The 22760-nt window shown below is 36.2% G+C and overlaps 1 protein-coding gene and 1 long non-coding RNA gene across 5 annotated transcripts in view; both read right to left on the minus strand.

Annotated features, from left to right (window-relative positions):
* Positions 1-11768, minus strand: part of LOC141381264 (uncharacterized) — a 94784-nt gene extending 83016 nt beyond the window's left edge. The window contains exons 1-2 of one of the 4 annotated variants that reach the window (XR_015481091.1): positions 8833-11768; positions 8269-8531 (exon numbers count right to left, since the gene is read on the minus strand). This is a non-coding gene — a long non-coding RNA (uncharacterized LOC141381264). Of the gene's footprint in view, positions 1-8268; positions 8802-8832 lie in introns of those variants that run through there. The other 3 variants (XR_015481092.1, XR_015481093.1, XR_015481090.1) reach the window with 3 other exon arrangements.
* Positions 11769-16110: 4342 nt separating this feature from the next.
* The window catches only part of ttyh3a (tweety family member 3a), a 125718-nt gene continuing 119068 nt past the window's right edge, over positions 16111-22760 (minus strand). Inside the window, exon 14 of the mRNA XM_087245015.1 lies at positions 16111-17652. Coding sequence (XP_087101141.1) covers positions 17578-17652 — 75 coding nt within the window. The 3' untranslated portion in view covers positions 16111-17577. The remainder of the gene's footprint in view (positions 17653-22760) is intronic.

The following is a 22760-nucleotide window of genomic DNA, read 5'->3' on the forward strand; positions in this document are numbered from 1 at the left end:
GGCTCTTGCTTTTGCCCTCCTTTATTTCGGAACACCGTGAGAATCAGCTTCTCCCCCGTGGTGCACGACGACACTGAAAATACTGTGCGGCTGCCACAAGGGGGCGTATTCCAACAGTCGTGTCCAAATGTCGTGTGCAGTGGAAAGGCAAAGCAAACTCCTGAGTAAACTGACCATGCATGAAATGTTGAACATATTTAGACAGACAGGCGAGGCAAACATATTCAATTCTAAATCTTAAACACCATTTACTTGTTTTGTGGTATATGGTGTTTTAAAAAAGGTAAATGGAAAAAAACTAATTTAGAGGTCCTTAGAATTGCGTACAAAAACAGTATGTCCAGCTATAGGAGGGCTCTAAAATCTGCCAGGACCGAGCACCTGCACAAACTGATAGAAAATAATCATAACAATCCTAGATTTTTATTTAACACCATCTCTAAATTAGCAAATAATCGGTCATCCTTGGAACAAACTACTCCACCGCAAATTAGTAGTGATGACTTGAATTTTTTCAGTGATAAAATAGAAGGCTTTAGACAGAAAATAGGAGATGCCAAACTTTCTGCACCAGCTTATACTCCAAATCCTGTAAATATTTCATTGAATCATAATAATAACCTACACTGCTTCAAAATCATAGAACATGAAGAGTTAGTAAAAATTATAAATAGCTCTAAACCAGCTACGTGTATGCTGGACTCAATTCCAACAAAATTACTGAAAGAGCTGCTACCTGCTATAGGAGAACCTCTTCTTAACATTATCAACTCTTCTTTATCTATAGGCCATGTTCCAAACTCTTACAAGCTAGCTGTTATTAAGCCTATTATTAAGAAACCGCAACTAGACACCAACAACCTAGCTAACTATAGGCCTATTTCAAATCTTCCATTTATGTCTAAAATACTAGAAAAAGTTGTTTCCACTCAATTATGCTCTTTTCTGCAGACGAACAATATTTTTGAAGTGTTTCAGTCAGGTTTCAGGGCTCACCACAGTACAGAAACCGCCTTAGTGAAAATAACCAATGATTTACTCTTAGCTGCTGACCGAGGGTGCGTCTCGCTATTAGTTTTACTCGATCTTAGTGCGGCATTTGATACCATTGACCACAATATCCTCATAAATCGCTTAAAGTCTACAGGTGTCCAGGGACAGGCTCTACAATGGTTTAAGTCATACTTAACTGACCGTTACCAGTTTGTGAATATTAATGGACAGCCTTCACAAGTCAGCCCAGTAAAGTATGGGGTGCCTCAAGGATCAGTTTTAGGCCCTTTACTGTTTACAATTTACATGCTACCTCTGGGAGACATTATTAGAAGACATGGGATTAGCTTTCACTGCTATGCAGATGATACTCAATTATATATTTCAACTAAACCTGACGAGACGTCTGAACTTTCTAAACTAACTGAGTGTATCAAAGACATTAAAGACTGGATGACCAACAATTTTCTTCTCTTAAACTCCGACAAAACAGAATTATTACTTATTGGGCCTAAATCTTGCACACAGCAGATCTCGCAACTCAATTTACAATTAGAGGGATACAAATTTAGCTTTAGCTTTACTATAAAAGATCTGGGTGTCATATTAGACAGCAATCTAACTTTTGAAAACCATATATCCCATGTCACTAAAACTGCCTTCTTTCATCTGAGAAATATCGCTAAATTACGAAATATGCTATCCATCTCAGATGCAGAAAAGCTAGTCCATGCTTTTATGACTTCGAGATTGGATTACTGTAATGCTCTATTTGCTGGCTGCCCAGCATCCTCTATTAACAAACTTCAATTAGTACAAAATGCAGCAGCCAGAGCTCTGACCAGGTCTAGAAAATATGATCATATCACCCCAATTTTATCCTCCTTACACTGGCTGCCTGTTAAGTTTTGTATTGAATTTAAAATATTACTTCTCACCTATAAAGCCCTAAATAATCTAGCTCCTGTTTATCTAACCAACCTTCTGTCTCGCTACAAACAAACTCGCTCTTTAAGATCTCAAAACTCAGGGCTTCTGGTAGTATCTAGAATAGCAAAATCAAGTAAAGGAGGTCGAGCCTTCTCTTTCATGGCTCCTACACTCTGGAATAGCCTTCCTGATAACGTCCGAGGCTCAGACACACTCTCCCAGTTCAAAACTAGATTAAAGACCTATCTGTTTAGTAAAGCATACACTCGATGCATCACCTAGCGGGTTCCACACAGGCTTCTGCATCTTGTTTATATACACTATGAACAGCAGCTACGCTAATTATTTTCTTTATTCTCTATTTTCACCTGGGGATACTCATCCCGAGGTCCTTAGATTATGAGGAGTCACTGATTGGATCCATGACCAGCGACGAGATGATCCCAAGGATTACATATCCGGGACCAGGCCATATCCTGAGCTGCTGCTGCGCTGATGGTCGTGGGGAGTGGAGAACACGAGTCTTCGCTGAGGCCATCTTCCAGCCTCAACCACGGCGAATGAAGCTCTGCACAAGACTTTTGGCCAGCGGTGAAATTAAAATGGTCGTGCCCAACTGAGTCTGGTTCTCTCAAGGTTTTTTTCTTCACTCCCATCAGGTGAAGTTTTTTTTTCCCTCTCCGCTGTCGCCACTGCCTCGCATGGTTCAGGATTGGTAGAGCTACGCATCGATGAATTTGCTCTTCAGTGTTTGAACTCTCAGTAATGATTAAATCACACTGAACTGAGCTAAACTGAACTGAACTGAACTTAAACACTAAAACCTGAACCACACTGTTCCAGTTACTCTGACCATTTATGTGAAGCTGCTTTGACACAATCTACATTGTAAAAGCGCTATACAAATAAAGCTGAATTGAATTGAATTTTAAAAAAGGTCACAAAAACAGTGCTTTATTTGCTGATAATATGTCCCTGTAAATATCATTAGCATGAAAATACACAAAAGTTGTTAGCATGCCACTCTGTAACATTTAATTTACCTAAAAACTACAGTAAAATATATGTTTAAGTATGTTTTTGAGGTTTCTCAAAAAAAATGTAGGCTAAAACATAAATTTCAAATGAGAATGTGTTGGAGAATTTATCTATGAGACACTCAGTCAGTTGGCATGGTCAGTTGGCATTTCTGTGTGAAGTTTGCATGTTCTGCCTGTGTTTGCATGCTCCGTTTTCCCCCACAGTCCAAAGACTATGGGTGAATTGGATAAGATAAACAGGCCATAGAGTATGTGTGTGAATGTGTGAGTGTATAGGTGTTTTCTAGTAATGGGTTGCAGCAGAAAGGGCATCCACTGTGTAAAACATATCCTGGATAAGGTGGCGGTACATTCCGCTGTGGTGACTCTTGATAAATAAAGGGACTAAGCTGAAGGAAAATGAATAAATGAATGAATTATTCAAATCTACACATGATGAATAAAACAGGGATTGATCTGCACAGATCCTCTATGAACACGTATAGAAGTATGATCCTGTCTATTTTGTTATAATAGGATCAAAATAAAGTAATTAAAACCATACACATGCATGCACAGATACCATGCTCGACCAGTCTAGATGCTTACCATTTTAAAATGGACAAATGTTGTTGTTTTTTTTTAGTTGTAGAGTTCAATTCATAAAAAAAGTATAACTTTAAGATTACTTTATTTTCTACTCGTTGCAGTGACTAAGATTTCAAGTTCAAGAGTTATGAAGTTTTTTATTGGTTACCTGGTGTATTAAAAGTATGTTCGGTGTTACTCTAGAACAGAGATGCCCAAATATAGGGCCCATTGGCCCATAGTAACCTCTCATTTGGTCCATCATCCCATCTGAGAAGAGAGGAAGGATGATAGGGATGGTTCAGAGATTGTCATTTCCAATCTAATGTAACATTTTGTTTGATTGTTTGATTATTAAAAGTAGGGCTGCAACAACAAATCAATTAAATCGATTAAAATCATTCACTAAAAGCGTTGGCAACAAATTTCTATAGTCGTTTCGCTGTGTCACACAATGCAGAGACATTTGAATATATAAACAACTTAGTTGAGCATGGGGTAAAGTGAATGCACTCTTTTTCGCGCACTGATGCCAGCAGAGTTCGGTGCCTTATCGACGGGACGGAGCAAAAAAACAAGCCGAGGTAACGTTGGTTAGAGGAAAGATACATGGCGGGGAATGGAACAACAGCAGAGTAAACCACTACAGACTCCTGCTTTTGTTCCGTTTTGAAGTGAGTAACGTAACGTCCCTGATGCTGGTGTTTACTTGTTATTCCGCTTGACAAGCATGAAGTAAAAAATTCAAACTGTGCTTTGGTGCCTTGGCTGGTGCTTGAGCCAGAGAAAGACGTGCCATATTATCACAATTAGGCAGTGTTTTTAACCACCCAATGCTTATTTTATGTTTTAGATATGTAAATACACACAAGTACTAGTAAAACAATATATTTTGAGTTTGTAAAACACACAAAAAAGTCTATGGAAGATACATGTTGCAATTAAGTTCAATTTATTCTTCTCCCAGCTGGCCAGCTGCTTGCTTTCATGCATTTTGGGAGTAACTGATGAATTTACGTGCTGAATGCTGCGTTCTGCTTTTATGAATGACGCATGCGCGCAGCCGCAAGTAAACATGGGGATGCCCATCTCACGTCATAGATCCCTATCAAAATCATTTATACGTCTTTTAAACAACAAAAAACACTCACATACAGCAAGTTTTTGTTTTGACATGATGAGCAAGCGTGTGAATATTTTTTATTAAACTGGAAAAGCATAATAAAAGGCATCTGTCATACAGCGCTATTGTGGCTGCGGTGTGTCAAGTAACAACACTAAATTATAATATATTTAGCTTCGGCCCACAACTCATAATGATACTCGTTTTTTGGCCCTCAATATGAAAACATTTGGGCACCCCTGTTCTAGAAATATTTATATGAATAATGGTATGTAACTTTTACTTTTCATTTTGACGTTTCAGTATTTAGCTTTATTCCATACTCTCTTAATTTCTATCAACATTATTTTTTTAAATCGTTTAGTAAACAACAGCACTCTTTATTTTACAATCATAGAATTCGCCCCTTTGACAGCACAACTGAATTACCACCTGACAAGGAAACCCCCAAAAGTTTCCAGAGTAACAGAAAGCATTTTTCTAGCAGATGGCTTTCTAGTAAACCCCCTCCAGAAATCTCACCTATGATCAGAAAGACTGGTTTGTCCACAGATAAAAGGCCACGTCAAGTGTGAAGTGAGAGGAAGCCACACTAAATGTGCTGGCATGATGCCCTTTCTAATAAAGGAAAATCTGCTAGGGGGGTATTCACAGGAGCCTGGCATCACCCCTGTTCCCATTCACTTAACCACTTCAGTGCACTCGCACTGCATTCCTGCAGACCCACAATAGAGGCCTAACTCAATTTCCAGCATAATTAGACTGTGCGGAATTCCATTTGCCATCCCTGTTACAGGAAAAAACGGTGGCATTTTCTATTAGACTGAAGACGAGTGCCAGAACACGTACGCCAGCTTTTCAATAGGGCAACGCTAAGCTAATTCGTTTCTTTGATGCCTGAGTTTGTGACACCGTCTACCATGGCTCTCAAAAATAAACGCTTGACATTTCCATGGACAATGAGAGGAGACAGGCAGGGTGTGCTCTATTTTCTGCTTTGTTTTCCCTGAAGTCCACCCTCTTCCCCTCCACACACAAACACAGCGGCTGCTGTCTGGTGGCTGACAGGAAGGCCTCTATGGTGTGGCCTCTATGGACACTGACCCCCATGACTGATGTCATAGCAGTGAGGTCATAAACAAATCTCTGTTTTTTTTCGATTTTCCTGTCAGCTCACAGACAGCATTCAGCACATTCCTCTGGTCTATTTGAGTATCAAAACATCAACTGTAAACACACACACACTAGGGGTGGGACGATAACCGTTTTCAAAGTATACCACAATTTGGAAAAGTCAGGGTGTTAAAATTGGCAAAATATTCTGTTATACCATTCCTACGGTATAGAGGAATTACCAACCGACATCACACAAGACTTCACATGGATTCACGGTTGCAAAAAGAGACCAGTTGCAATAGCAAACATGTCATGCTGTGCGGTAGGATGCCAAATTCGAAAACGTAACTTTTATCGTACACCACACTGCTTTTAATGCCAACCACAGACGTCTTTGGCTAAAAGGGAGCTGAATGGAGTGAGAACCTAATTAAAAATCTGGTAATCATGGAACATTGTTTCTTGCACATGACCACACAGAACCAAATTGTTGGCATCCAAAGACTTGTAGGCCTTTAACTTCTCTCTTGTAAGAACACTTGGAGTTTCAATTAGATTGTTGTATTTTTCGGGCTGGATGCACGCACGCACGCACACACGCACGCATGCACACACAGACACAGACACGCACACACACACACACACACACACACACACACACACACACACACACACACACACACACACACACACACACACACACACACACACACACACACACACAATGACAAACTACAGTTTGAACAACATTTTTGTAATAGTTTTCTAGATTTTTCCTCTGTATTGCATAATAAAGCAATTAAGTAATGCAATTAAACATATTGTATAATTATTTTCAATTTGAGCATCAAAACATCAACTATAAACACTTACACATACACACAATGACAAACTACACAACGTCAACTGAATTCGATATTTTTCATGATTATCTTGAATTTTCCTCTTCATTAAGTATTGCATAATAAAGTAATTAGGTAATTTATACTGTTTTTAATATTTCCCCTAACATGTTATTTGGAGGTGTACTACTATTTGCACCATTATCTTAAATATTTTGTTAGATTTGTTACATGTTTGCTTTTGGTAATGTCTAATGTAATATTCATCGATCCATTCATCCATTCATCGATCTATCTTGATTGATTCATTCATTTTCCTTTGGCTTACTCCCTTTATTTTTATCAGGGATCGCTACAGAGGAATGAACCGCCATCTTATCCAGCATATGATTAAGGCAGCAGATGCCCTTCCAGCCGCAACCAGTACTAGGAAACTATCTATCTTGTTAAACTAAAACATTTCTAAAAGTAGCTAAATAAAACATGTGTGCATGCAGAAAATTATATATACAAAATAATATACAAAGAAAACATTAACAAAATTAAACAGAAAACATAAATAATTCAAAGTATTAAAAAAAAAGTGTATTTAATTGCACTACATTAAAATACCTTCAATAACATTCCTTTGCTTTTCAGTTTAGTCCCTTATTCAGTGTAGCGATTTTTGGGGGGATCTGGTTAAAGTATAAACTTATAGCTGAGAATCGGTACCAATGATAAACCTGTTTTGGCCCAGTGAAGGGCAAGTTAAGGGTGATAAATTGGCTGAGATTCAGGCTGGTCATGGCCCATGTGTGGCCCTTGTCTTTAATCCAGTTATGGGCCACTTCAGGGCCATCATTCTTTGCGGTACTTGGGCCAAGGGAAAAGTTATTGTGTGGCCTGGAGCTGGGCCAGAAAACATTTGATATGTGGGCAGACACTGCGGCCAGTTTAGTTTAACCAGTTCACCTATAGCACATGTTTTTGGACTGTGGGGGAACCTGAGCAACCGGAGAAAACATGCGAGCAAGGGGAGAACACACAGAAATTTGTTTATTTTTAAATGTGTTTATATTAGTTTTCCCTCTTTTTTGTTCCATTTACCTCATCATATTCGCTTCGCCATATGCAACAGAATTTTTTTTTTCTGTTCCCATAATATCTATGAATATCAATGAAATCACAGTCTTTTCAGGGCTAATTTATGTTCTTTTTTGGAAACTTGCGAATGTTATTAATATTGTATCCAAATTAAACATTTATTATGTATTTATATATCAAATTGTTTGTAGCCTACATTTTTCATTATTTGTTTTTGATTTTTTTTAGGCTTCAGATGGTGGAAAGTGTTTCAGGTGGAGTGTGCTGCTTGTTTGTTTTGTTGTATGTACGTTATGATGTGTTGTACTCTGTTTTACTTTTTAGGGACCCCCTAGAAAATGAGATGATTCATCTTAAGGGGCTATCATATTCAAGAAATAAATTCAAATTCAAATACCCACTGACCCGGCCGAGACTGATTGTGAGGCGACAGCACTATCCACTGCCCATCTACTCCTAGTCTTCAGTGGTAGGCCTAATATATGTATAATTCCTGTAATAACAGAATACTCTATAAAACTAACCTTCTAAACTGTATATGATCAGCAGTAAATAAAACAGAGCTTCTTACCTCCCACAATGCAATGTAGTACCTTCCTTTTCCAGTACACAGACTCAATCGGTAGCCATTTTAAACATCGATTTTTGGACTTTTTTTGACAAAAGGGTATGCTCGGGTCTCACAATTTCTGGCAGATGTGTATGATTTGACCACCAGTCGACTGGAATAACAATTTGTTTCACTCACTGTTTTGTATTAAAATACTTGATGGAAAACTAGATTGTAATTAATTCGCAAGTTTTCCCCTCAGGCGAAGTCCCTGACAGTGAACGCTGTCTTAAGCAGGTCGCACACCAGAAGCGACGCTCGGCGGCGCGCCGCGCAGCGCCACGTATTTTAGAATTCTAATCATAGGTTTCTATCAGGATACACACACCGGCGCCGCAAGTCGGCGGCTGTCGGCGGCGCCCGGCGACGGCTCAGGACGCAGTTCATTTTTCAGCCGCGCCACAGAGCGCCATCTGATTAGTTTCATGTTAAATATCATTCGAATGTGCGCGTCTGGTGTGCGATACTTTAATCTGTCATGTACGCGCCGTGTCGCGGCGCCGAGCGGCGCTTCTGGTGTGCGACCTGCTTTACACGACACAACGCTGCCCTCCTGTGTTCATACACGAGTAAAGCAGAGTCAACGTGCGCTAGAAAATATGGACTCGAATAATTTACTAACTGCCTGCTCTATCAAATGGTTGACTTTGTTTTAAATAATTACTGTTAAAGTCATTTAAAGAATGACCGTTTTAAACAATGGCTTACACACAGCATTGTTGGATTTTGTTGGCTTTATGGTAAATAAAGAACAAGAAAACATGTTAAATGAGAATCAGAATTTTTTTTTATGGCATACTTCAAAATTAAAGATTTAGTATTCAGAAATAATTTTTTTTTTTTTACTAAATTGGTCTTACACTTTATATTTTCAGATAGTAGGGGAGTGCGGGGCACAAAGTTACGCAGGGTAAAATGTGACACCGGTATTTGCTCAGGTTTGACCATGGCATGCTTCCAAGGTTTTCACCACAGTGTAGGCAAACTTCTTCCTACCAATTATTGAAAACGTTTGTTGAAAGCTGGATGAGAGAAACCATTTTTGCAGCATAAAAATGTTTTTATTATAGTCATATTTTTTATAAAAAAAAAATAAAAAAATCTGTGAAAGTGAATAAAATCTTATATTGTTGTGATCACCGTCTTCTAGACTAAAAGATGAAACCATTTTAAAAGATGTCAAAAACAGTGACTGCTAGCCAGTTTTGAAAAAAGACGACACGGCGGGCAAGTTGTAACATAACAAGTTGTTACAATTACGCAACACACTGTTGGACACCAACTAAACTAACAAAATAATTTCTGAATTTTGAGTGTAATGTTGGAAACTTTTAAAATAAAATGTTATTTAATAGAAAATATTTTTTAACAGACAAAAAAATATTGCTAATACTACAAATAAATGCATTGTATAATAATGCATAACAATCCAAATGTGTTTATCCAATAAATAAACATGCTGTACTATGTAAAATAACAAAATAATTGAGCTAAGTACTGAGGAAATAGCTACTATTTAAAGTAAACTGAATATAAAATAATTGTGTAAAATCTAGCTTTTTAAGTGCGTGTTACAACTAACCCTCTGTCTGTTACAACTTGCCCCGCAGGTGGGATGAATAGTAACATTTATACTCCTGGCATTTTTGACAATACTGCACAGAAACCACAAGTCTGGCGATCATACAAACAGTGCTCATTTGTAAGAGAGGCTTGTGTGTTGTTGGTAAAAAACAAATGGTTTGTCTAACCCCTTTACTTTGTTCTTTATTTGGCCAAAACCAAAGTGTTACTTTGTGCTTCGCTCTCCCCTATTAATTCTGGCACTTTTACCATAAACTGATACATCTACCTTTTAGTAGAGGTTGATATTTTAGAAATTATGGGGTGTGTCGAAAAAAAAAATGCATCGAGTGTGGTAACTAGCGACATTAAGGGTTAAGAAATTCCATCTATTTTTTTATTTTTTTTGCTTGGTAGGACAGTTAAAAGGTTAATGAACAAATAAATCTATACATTTCACATAAACTTAACAATCGAATAAACTTTAGAAAAATGAATGACAGTAATAAAAAGAGGTCAAGAAAAAATGACGCAGATAAATAAGCTAATAGTTGAACATTGTTATTGTTAGGTTTAATCTGAAAACACAGTTCAAGCTCAATAAAACCACAGGTTTTTACATGTACAATAGTTTAGTAACTGAAAAAGGGTCACCTACAGTGAAGTCATATAAAAACATCTCGATAAAAGACCAAAATCATTGATTTGCATGAGAGACAAAATATTTTGTGCTTGCTAATGTCTAAAAAATATGCCACAAGGACTATGAAACCCTACTAAAAAGGTAATCAAAAAATGACCAGTTTGTACTATCACAATCTCATGTCAGCAATTGCGCCGCTTCCTTGCAAATGTTGGTTTCTTATAACAGTATAGATGTATTATTTTTCTTTGCAGTATGACATACCCAATGATTACATGTAGACATAAAACCAGAGACTGCATCAGTACTAATGTGGTCATTTACAGAAAAATGAAAATTATAAAAAAAAACACTCCCACAACGCCAGGCTCATGTTCACAGGTGTCTCGTAGGGCTGCAGAGCTCAAGTCCCTCCAAGATCGCAAAATATTTAGATACACAGAAGGTAAAAAGCTGTTATTGGCACAGTCGAGAACCTACAAACCCCGTCATTGATCACAAATTCAAGCGTCAGTAGCACACAACATGGTCCCACTCCACATTTACAGGATGACCATGCTGTTGAGAAGCAATAACAGTCATTAAAAAAAAAGCTCACACGCTCCAATAATCAGCTGAACAGCACAATCCAAAGCTCTGTATGTTGATAGCTGTAAAACATCCCTTTATTTCTCTTCTCCAAGTTCTCGCTTTCATTAAAATCTGGGAGGGTTTGAAAGTTCAGAAACTGTCACAAAGTCCCAGGATGCATTTACAAAACATGCATGCATGCAGAGCCCACGCAGATCTTTATTAGATGGAAAATCAAGGCTCAGCAACAAGGATAACCTCCAGTCCGGTTATTAAATTATAAATGTACAAATGTGCATACATATTTTTTCAAAGTAAAATCTGAAAATCAATGAGAAAATTGAAGAAACTGTGCTCAGCATAATTGAGCACACCCCATTTTGAAAGGATATTTTGTTCATTTCTCAGTGAATGTAGGCATTGTATTTTGGTGCATTTAAACAAACAGATTTATTAAACAGATATACTTATTAAAATAATATTTTAGTCACCAAACACATTCAGAAATTGAAAGATAATACACCTAAATTCAAGCAAAATATTGCAAAAATAAATTACAACCTACAAAATTTCAACTACATTTTTCCATTTTTTGCTTCGCTTGATATTTTCTCTTTTTAAAATAAGTATTTAGTATTTGTCTATAACATATAAATTTGGGTGTGTTAATGTTTGAACTGTTATCGTATATTTATTTTGTTGGATAAGCTCCAGATTTGGCTTCAGTACTGACTATTCTAATGTATTTGCACAAATATGATATTGTATAGCTTCCTAAAAATATGAAATTAAAAGAGAGATTTGTGAGGGCTGTACTTATATATGCTGAGCACTTTACACTGAAGATACAAATTGCTTTGTGACGAATCATTGTAAAATCAATATATTCGAACATAATCTAACAATTATTCAGAGCCATCACCATGTACACCAAAACCTAATAAGTACAATTAACTCAAACTGTTTGAGGAAACCGATTGCGGCATACCTTTTAAGTTTTGTAACAATATGGTTTGAGTACTGAAAACTATGACTATGACTACATAAAGTCATATACACATACAGTCAGAATTATTAGCCCGCCTGTTTTTTTTTTTTCCCAAAAATTTTATTTAACAGAGAGAAGATTGTTTTCAACACATTTCTAATCATAATAGTTTTAAAAACTCATTTTTAATAACTGATTTATTTTATTTTTGTCATGATGACAGTAAATAATGTTTGACTAGATATTCTTCAAGATACTTCTATACAGCTGAGTGACATTTAAAGGCTTAACTAGATTAATTAGGTTAACTAGGCAGGTTAGGGTAATTAGGCAAATTCTTGTATAAGGATAGTTTGTTCTGTAGACTATCAAAAAAAAGTAGCTTAAAGGGGCTAATAATTTTGACCATAAAATGTTTATATATATATATATATATATATATATATATATATATATATATATATATATATATATATATATATATAGATATATATATATATTATTCTAGCCAAAATAAACAAATAAGACTTTCTCCAAAAGAGAAAATATTATCAGACATACTGTAAACATTTCCTTCCTCTGTTAAACATCATTTGGGACATTTTTTTAAAAATCTCAGCGGGAGGCTAATAATTCTGACTTCAACCGTATATTATATGTGCTGATAATTTGTGTTGTCAAACTTTTAGAGTGTTAGTAACTTAAACATTTTAAGTTCAGTTATCAAATCGCTATAAATTCAACAAATTAATTCCAAGCAATCATATAGCTACTGGAATGGTTTGGTATTGCTCCTTGTTTTAAAGTTAGCAAAAAAATCATAATTAATTCATTCATAACTCATTCGTTTTAAGTTCTGCTTAATATAATCCGTTCATGAGTTACCACAATTCTTTTTCATCGAGACAAAGTAACTTTTAAAAAAATTTTCTTATTTAATTCTTATTTTAGGTAGTGATTGTGACTGTTAGGTTTTACAGGGTAAATGAGTGTAGCATTAGATAGCTGTTTAGTTTAGAAGTGTATTTATGTACAGACACACTCTATAACCCAATAGTCAACTTTATCAAATGAAATGAGTGTAGTTAGCTCACAATTAATTCTACTTATTTGAAAAGAGTTTTGAACTCAGTGTTAGTTAATTAAATACCTCATTACTTCAACTTAAATGGAGTAAAATCACTGTACTCATATAGATTAGCTTGTAATGGTTTGTAGCAATCGGTTTCCTCAAACAATTTGAGTTGCCGTAACTTATTGGGTTTTACAGTAGTCAGTTGATTTGAGCTCGCTTCATTTATTGGGTTTTACTGTTTTCAAATTGCTTCGTTTATTCAAATAGATTAAGTTCACATTACTCATTAGGATATAACAGCAACAGTATAGAAGCATTATTTTTCCGCAAATTCAAGTTACATGAATTTAATTGCAAATACATGTTTAGATGTGGTCACATCATATCCATATAAAATATTTTCTAAATTTTATAGCAAAACTATAAAGGTTTTAAATGTAAAGGTGTGTGTGTATATGCAGGTATTAACAATACACATACAGCAAACACACTCTGTATATAAGAAAACTGAATTATAACCTATTCAATTCTGAACACAAATCAAAAAAGTATACACATTTTATTATTACAAAAGAGTAGAAGACTTTTTTGATTTGTGTTTGCGATTTTATATTTATTTTAATTTAGAGATGCCATTTTGCAGTTATAGATGTAAAAACGTAGATAAATATTTAGAAAATTCTGACATTTTTGCTACATGTGCATATCAGAAGCATAGCACTTTTGTGGAACAAGTGATGTCAGACTAAAACGAAAAGGAAAACTAAAGTCTACTTATTGCTGAGCCTTGAAATGGGTTCAGAACATGACCTGAACTCAGTGTCCTGAAATAGGGGTGTTGGCAGCATGAGAAAGGAGAAGGTCCTGGTGAAGCTGAGACAGATGATGCCCACAGAAAACACGGGCACCAGCCCACACGCACACACAGACACACACACACACAGCTGACATATTCATACTAAACTCTGTCTGTAACTTCAGAAAGGAAGAGAGTTCACCCTGATCATATGCCAGCCGTCTGTTCTCTCACCAAGGGGAAAATATTCGGTGACGGCACTTCACTTTAATGTCTTCTTCTGGGATGGCAAGATTCCCCTCAATTCTGGTAATGAAAGCAATTTGTGGTGCAGAAGCAACAAGCCCAGGAAACTGTGGGCTTTTGACAGTCACACTTAATTACAGCAAAAGTTACTGAGGCATGCGACCTCTCTTTTGTGTCTTTGAAGGGAAGAAAGAAAAAAAAGTAGTAATAAAAAGACAGGCCACAGATGACTTCACTTCCTGTCATACTGGCATCCCCTTCCCTGAGGACTCAACTGATCAGCAAAACGTTCAGTTTACACTGCGTACAGTACAATGAAATCCTCCCAGCTTCTTGTTTTGAAGAGATAAACGATGACAAAATCATCCAAACTGGTCCCAGTGTCTCAAAGGTTAATGTTCAGATGTTCCAGCATCAGCATCAGACTAGGAAACTCAGATTTCCACATCTCAGACAGCGAGAAGTTGAAAATACTTGAATGCGAGAGCAGTTTGTGGTCGTCCTGATCATCAGCGTTTGGTCAAAATCCAGATCATCAGAGTTTGTTCAACAATCTGATCAAGCTTCCTCAACGTCTTCTTCGCCAGGCTGGCCAGTCCAGCTCTGTTTGTCCAGGTTTTTCCAGTAATGGCAGTGGATATTATTAGTATTGTTCCTTTTTCAAGAAATGCAATTCATGAGTGTTGAGGGGAAAACCAAGCATTTCAAAAGCACGGCATCTAGAAACCATAACTTTCCACCGAAAATCAAGCCTGAAAATGAGATGACAGAATCCAAAGCATTCTTCTCCTCACAACTACATATAAAGGCCTGAAACAGACTATAGACTAGTGCAGGATTGCAAAAGCTAACAATGCTAATGCCAGAGCATGACATCAACACACAAACTGAGGTATGACACATTAACTGAAGATGTTAACAGCTAGCTACTTGAATGAAAACACATCTGGCACTCACAACCGCCACCTTCAGTATGGAGTTCAACACCCGAATACAAACTGTTAAGAGTACACATTTTCATGCAAATGCTAGCTATTCTAATGTTAGCTTCAATTATTGTATCATATCACTTTACGACACAAATTACATATTCATGTCCTAATTAGCATAATTGCAGGATTCCACCTAGTGAAATAATGAAATTATAATAATCTTAACTTGTAAATAGACTTTTTAGTCATGACTTGTAACAACTGCTGTACTGACATAAACAAAAACAGTATTGGGTAGAGCATGTCATGAATGCTGCACAAAATGTTTTTAAGGCAACATTTGCAGAATCTTCCAACAGTCATATTAGATATTAGATTAATTATTTCTGTAAAAAGTAAATGTTTGTGGTTGAAACCACTCTACATATGCATATAGTGTACTATACTGCGATTAGTTTGGACTCAATAGATTTCAATAAGCACAATGCATTCGCTCACTTATTATCATTTACTATAGTGGACTATATTAAATCATAAATGATTAAAAGAAATTAATCTTGATCACTTGAAAAGTCTCAGTTTCTCTGTATTTATGATGTATAGTTACATGTGTAGTTATGAGTAAAATGTAGTCTTTTAATCTGTAGCAGTGATGACATTTCTTTCAAATTAAAAAAAAAAAATCTTTTCATTTAGAGCATTTTTTACCGCATTTTTGCAGTTAAAAATTAACAAAACCCTAAAAAAAATTAAATTACCAGAAATGGAATCATTTATAAACGAAATGCTCTAAATGACAATATTTTTATTTAGAGGAATGTCATCAGACCATTAAAGAATAAAACACACTCAAAGCCATAACCAGTGCTTAATTTTTAAATGAATAATTCCCAGAGCAAAGCCTGAAAATAAAAGTACAGTGACCGACTTCCACCACACAATTTTAGTTTCCCCGGAACATGACATCACTAAATGGTGATAGCACTCGTATTTTAAAAAGAGCATCCTTTTTCTGAACTTTATTTTGTACCACATAACATTATGGGTCAGTCATGGATAATAAAAACATGTAGCTACAAACATAAATCTTACGAACAATCAATATTCAGTTCACATCACTATTATGTGCAAAGTGAAAAAAGAATAATTAAAAGACTCACCCAGTCTAATCTACAAGAAGAGCTACAGTTACCTCTTCTGTCATGTTTTCTGGCTGACTTTGCTTCTGTCTCCTGCTATCCTGATCCATTCACGCAGTTTCATCTTCTCGTTTGATCAGGCCCTATATCAGATTTACTTGTGGTTTTAAAAAAATGAATATATGCCTGACTGCCTCTTTGCCATTTTGAAAATACAAATATTCTTTATGTTGGCCACTATGCCATTAGTTATTTTCACTGCACGCGAAACAATGACCAACCAATAAGAGTGACTGCAAACATAAGAAAGCCGTTTAGCTGAAAATTTTGTAGAGGGCCAAAATTTTAACGTGAGTTTTGCTTTAACTTGCACTTGATGACTATTTACCATGCACAAGTTAATGCCGGATCCTGTAAAATAAATACTGGAACGCAAAACACGAAAATCAGACATTTTCCGGAACAGGATCCGGCAAAATCCATCTCAAATTAAGCACTGGCCATAACTAATCAATTCATTAAATCTATATAAAAAACAATAGCTTTCAAGTTGTCATTTAATTTTTTCCATAGCTTTTTTTCTGATTAAAATTCAGATTATAAATCTTGGCATTAAACACCATTTTGAATTGACACATTTGTTGTGTCTGCATTCGTGCACTAGCATAAAGCATGTTTCTGGCCTTATTTCTCACACCATTTCACTGTAATAACCATCAATCCTCATCCCTAAAACTGCTATCAAAGAAGACCTCAACTCAAACCTGGGCTAAATTCTCACTGCTCAGAGTTCATCATCCTATTGAGATAGAGACTGGTTCAGTTATATTACAGTAGACTTCACTGATGTAAACTGTAGATTCGGCATGTGGCAAATGGAGAAGGTCACATTTCTTCAGAGAACAGAGGCCATGCAGGAATGTACGGGCATTAAACCATATCCAGTCCTTCAGTTCTGGAGCTTTCTGAACCTCTGGCAAGAGCACCACAATTGCGCAAGGGCAGCATAAATGAACACACACACACAAATGCATGTCACTCAATCTATCTGTAAGTAATGTGGTTCATACAGATGCAAACACACACACACACATACTGGATGAACTAGCTGCCTGAACTGAACCGGCCATCTGGAACATTCCTCCGACAGCAGTATTTACATGAATCAAGGACGTCCTTTATCCGCTGGGTTGAAGAGCACACGTCAGAGATCAGCATGGCTGGATGGTGGGCCTGGGGTGAAACTGAATTGGGAGAGTGGGAGTAGATGTGGTGCGAGTGGGAGCTGTAGACTGTTCGGAAAAGAGATGCTGTTCTTCTAGTTTGCTGCGGAGCTGCTGTTGGGGTCAGGTCGGGTGTTGGCCAGGTATTTGGCTCTCATACTGGATGTGTACTACAGAGAGACAAAAAACAACAACAACAATTTGGATTAAAATCATTTAGATTCTGTGTAGAGCTGATGATAAGATCAAAAAAGAAAAATAATTCTCATTTAGGTGTTTTTGATTAATTAAAGTAAGTCATACTTAAAAATAGACATTTGAAATGCTTGCTAAGTGTCTACTTAAAGGGACACTCCACTTTTTATTTAGAAATATCATTAGAAATAGGCTTATTTTACAACTTCGCTAGGGTTAAACAAGGTCATTTTTGACCATTTTTGAATCCATGTTTCTACGGCAAATTTAGGTGAGCTTAGCATAGATCATTGAATCTAATTAGCCTATTAGCATCTTGCTCAAAAAAAAAAAAGATTAAATAAAATAATAATTAAGCTTGACAATTTAAAAGAAAAATACATTGGGTTAGTAAGAGCGATAGGAAAAGTTTCCTTATTTTTGTAATACAGAAGTACCAAGCTTTTTATAAATACTAAGAATTATAAAATTGAGTAAGATGCTAATGGTCTAATTTGATTCTATTATTTATGCTAAGCTAATGAAGTGCTATGTAGGTAAACCTCACTCCTCTGACCACTTAAAAAAAAAAAGAAAAAAAAAAGGGTGCTCTAGCGACAGATGCTAGAGGCCATGTTCTTTAGCCTCCTTGTTAGAGTAACTGACTCCCATGTGAATAATATCTGAATGCAGCCTTGATGATGCAACATTAGATTGCATATCTCAGACATGCAATGCCAGACACAATGCACTCAATGGAGCTAGTGAGGGGTAGGGTTAGGGGTTGGGTTAGGTTAGCCCATTAAAAAGCATTGCATGCAGCTCAGATTGCACTGCACCAGGTCTGCAGCCAGACCTCTTGGGAAGTTGTGCGTAAAATGAGCCTCTTTCTAAAAAAAAATATGGAGTTTTCCGTTAATGTTTTCAAATAACTTTTGAGAAAACAAAATTGTAAAAACCTGGGTGAAATGCATCATAAACATAGGCCTGGTCTCACGAGTTAGCTAGATAGGTCAGGACTAGGTCTTAGTTTAATTTAGTTAGGGTATTTAAACTGTTTAAAAAATACAAAACTGAAAACACATTACTGGTGTGCATCTTCAGACAAAACTATTTCATCTATATATTTAAAGATATGTCACACTAAGTTCTTTACAAGTAAAAAACCTCATGCCTGCAATTTAGTCTAGGACAAGCCTTAAGCCATGTCTATGGAACCAGGGGTTAGTCTAACCTTACTAAAACATACAAAAGCAAAAGTGATCATATTAAGTGCTATATATTCATATTATTTAAAACGTATTGCTTATAGATGGCGGTCTTTAAATCTTTAATTGTGCAACAATGTGTTTCTAAATATGCCAGACAATATTAATATCATTATTTTTATTATTTTTTGGTATGTAAAATATTGGTAAACTGAATTACAATTTATTGGTTGTATGAATCGACTCAATAAATAAATAAATAAATAAATAAATAAATAAAATAAATACAGCTTTTATTAGAATGTTATTGTCTTTGACCCATGATCACTAAATGTATTCATGATAATGTATATAGCATCCCTAACATACAGTGTTTGTTTTTTAATTGTTTCAAATATTTTAATTCACTATTGCAGAATCATTTCGACAGCCTTTGTAGATACTGATCTGTCCAAGGGACAAAAATAAACAAAATGTTAGAAGGGTAAAAATGCACATATTAACTTGATCTGTTGCTCATAAACAGTAAGCTGTCAAGCTACATCAGAAATGGTGCTTTTACCTTTTTTACTAATATGACAAAAATGAGTACAAAAATAGTCCTAAAATGCTAAATGTAAAGTCTCAATCAGTTCCCTTGAGCTCATTTTATTCTCTCTGAGTTTTTGAGTGTGGCATGAATGCAATTGGAGGATTACTCTCACTCTTTCTATCCTTATGTTTGCATTGTGGCTTTTAAAAAAGCTCTTTCCTCCTGTAGGACTGAACTGCCTGATCTGTATTTTCTAATTCAACGTACGCTGATAATCATCAGTGTAGATGACAGATGCAGTAAATGGGGTTGAAAGCTCTTAGCTACAGCATATTAATACTGACAGTATTATTATGTATCACTAATAACAACACTTCAAAGTACAACAATAAAACAACAAACTACACATGAACGGAAATCTAATTTTACAAAAAAAAAAAAAAAAAAAAACAACAACATGGCTTTTTGTGCAATCTATAAATGCAGGAAGTGGAGGAATTTGTGTTGACAAGCCTTAAGGTACATTCACACTGACTGAGATTTGTGAAAAAATTAAGAACATGATTCACTTTGTTGGATAAGGTATAATAGTTAACATAAACACATGTTGTCATGAATTATTGATCATATTTTACTTTTATTTTACACTGTGGGAAGGCAAAATGTTCATTTGCTGAAAATCCTTAGTTGTGAGTAATCTCTAATCATAGATAGTGTATGTAGCTCCTGTCATAGAGTTATTAAATTGCACACAGCTGTTTGTTTTTATTAGAAATTCCTATGTAGGCTTAACAAACTGAAAGTCGCAATGTCAATCTTATAGGTTTAATTTTAAAACCCCAATAAAAAAAATGGAGACACATTCCGTAAAGTTCATTTTAAAGTAAAACATATTGTAGCCTATATTTTTTATAGGGTGTCATGATGTTTTATAAAAATTCTAAGTAAAGACCTGGAGAAATACAATTCATTTTATTTTATCTTATTCTTAAGTGAGAATGTTGCACTTAAGACGCAGAGACGAATTAAAATACATAAATGTGCATGTGTTTTAAACCAAATCAGCACACCATTAGTGCCAAATAAAAAATTTCTGAGCATCAAATTCAGTGCATTGGCTGGCATCAACCTGTCTGAGCAGACCAAAGAAAATGACAATTGACGTTCCGCCACAAGATGGCGACAGACCTGGCAAACAAAGTCCTTAGGAAAGAAAAACAGCATTTTCTAAGTGTTAAACTACAGCTGAATAAATTAGGTAAGTGACATTCGATCTCTTTCTTTTTTAGTTTGTATTGCTTTATTTATACCATATTCCTATTCCAGAATTCCTATTTATACCAGAAAATGGCGGTGTTTGCTTTGCTCTAGCTTTTTTGGGGTTAATTATTGTGAAATCCCGATTGCAGCAGAGACATATTGAGGAATCTCTGTAGACTGATGACATTTCATGCCGTTCAGCCTTATAATCTTAAAATGTGAGCAAAAATGACCTGTTTTTTCATAACTTTAGACATTACCCTAGAGAATCACTCAATACTAGCTCTAAAGTGACGTTTACAAGTACCAACGGTTTCTGCTGTTCTGACCATCAGTTGTGCAGATGTGGATGAATGGTGGAAGAAAGTAGTTTCCCTTACAAAAGGATTTTTGAGACTATGTTTGATTTTGTTTTTGCACACACGATTATGCCATCAAACTGTTGTATAAATGCAATATCACATTTGATATTGCTTGATATAGCGATATGGCTGTATAAAGCACTTGGTCTATGGCCTTGAGTCAACGTACGCCTCCTACCAGTGCCGATATACAGCCATATCGCACTGCTAATTGTGTGATATTGCTCATGTATTGTATAGTATTAAAATGATACCTCACCCAAATATTGAAATGTCTCTTTTATTGTAATGTATTTTATTGTATTATTTTGTATTGCATTAAAAGTTCATCCAAATAATGTTATGTCTTTTTTTATTTAGTATTTTACTCAGTCAACTGGTTCAAAGCTTGTGTGCATTTCTTTCTTCAGTTGAACACAAAACAAGATACTCTAAAGAATGTTGGGGGAGACATAGAAATCGACATCCATAAAGCCTGGTTTATACTTCTGCATCAAGTGATCGGCATGACCCATGGCACAAGCCTTGCGCATTGCCGTGCATTTATACATCTGCACGCTGTTTGTGATCCTCTGTTTGTGAAACGCTAGCGGGCAGTGAGCTGTTTATGTTCCTTTGTGTGGAGTTTCTTCTCTGGTGTTTTGTTTTTTCTGAACGCTTTCTTAATGTACAAGTGGCTCAAACTCGGTCATTTTGAGGCGGGAACTGGCGGACGTGCAACAACTTTAACCATAAGGTCAACACAAAACAAAACTTTTCATCTGGAGCTCCTTCACGGGACTCGACTCGCTTATGCGGACTCACGCAGCTCTCTGTCCCACCCACACTCATCAGCGCTACCAAGCCAACCAATCACAGAGCTTGCGCTATGCATCGTTGCGACTTGTAGTTACATTTTTTGAGAGGTGCACGTCAGCGATGCCGACGGCCACTGCAAGGGCTATGCATCCACGGCGCCTACAGCACAGCCTACATGTGCGCAGAAGTATAAATCAGCCTTTATAGAAAAAAAGAAAACGTGGAAGTCAATGGCTACTTTTTTCTCAGCATTCTTCAGCATATCTTCCATTGTGTTGAACAGAAGAAACAAACTCAAACCTGATTAAACAAGTGGATGATGAGTAATTGATGCAGAATTTTAATTATTTGTTTGAACTACTATGATAAAAACACATCGTAATATCAGGTGTAAACAAGTCCCATCAGTATTTTATACAGATTCCAGTCAACAACACAATCAGTGACATTACAAAGCAACAAGACTCTATTCAAACGAGACTAGAAACTATCAGTGACCTCCATCAATATAATAACCGTCAGTGTGGATGCACCTTTAGGATGCTCATCATTAGCTAAACTAAATTAAAAAGCGGTTCTCTCCCTTAATGTCAGCATTATTGCATTTATTCCTCTCCGTGCTCCACCAAATAGAATTTTCTGTCAGAAACGTGAAGAGTTAATGCTAGGGAGGGAGAACATGCTGCTCCACAGATATAACAAGACCAGGGATTCACACACAACCAAAACACAACAGGCACGAGGACAGCTTTGGGGTTTTTTTTTTTTAGGTTTGGGGAGGAATCACGCTGTTGTTTTCTTGTGGGGAGGGAAGTGGGCCAGTTAGTGGGACATTTGAGTACCTGTTGCTTTAGTTGAGGTTGTTACCAAAAAGAGCGGGAACTCTCCGATGGCTTTAACTGCCAGCTGTGGCGGCTGTTACTGTCCGTGGAGGTCAAATACAA

This window comes from Danio rerio, chromosome 3 (assembly GCF_052040795.2).
Source record: "Danio rerio strain M-AB ecotype USA chromosome 3, GRCz13ab, whole genome shotgun sequence".
Taxonomy (NCBI): Eukaryota; Metazoa; Chordata; class Actinopteri; order Cypriniformes; family Danionidae; genus Danio; species Danio rerio.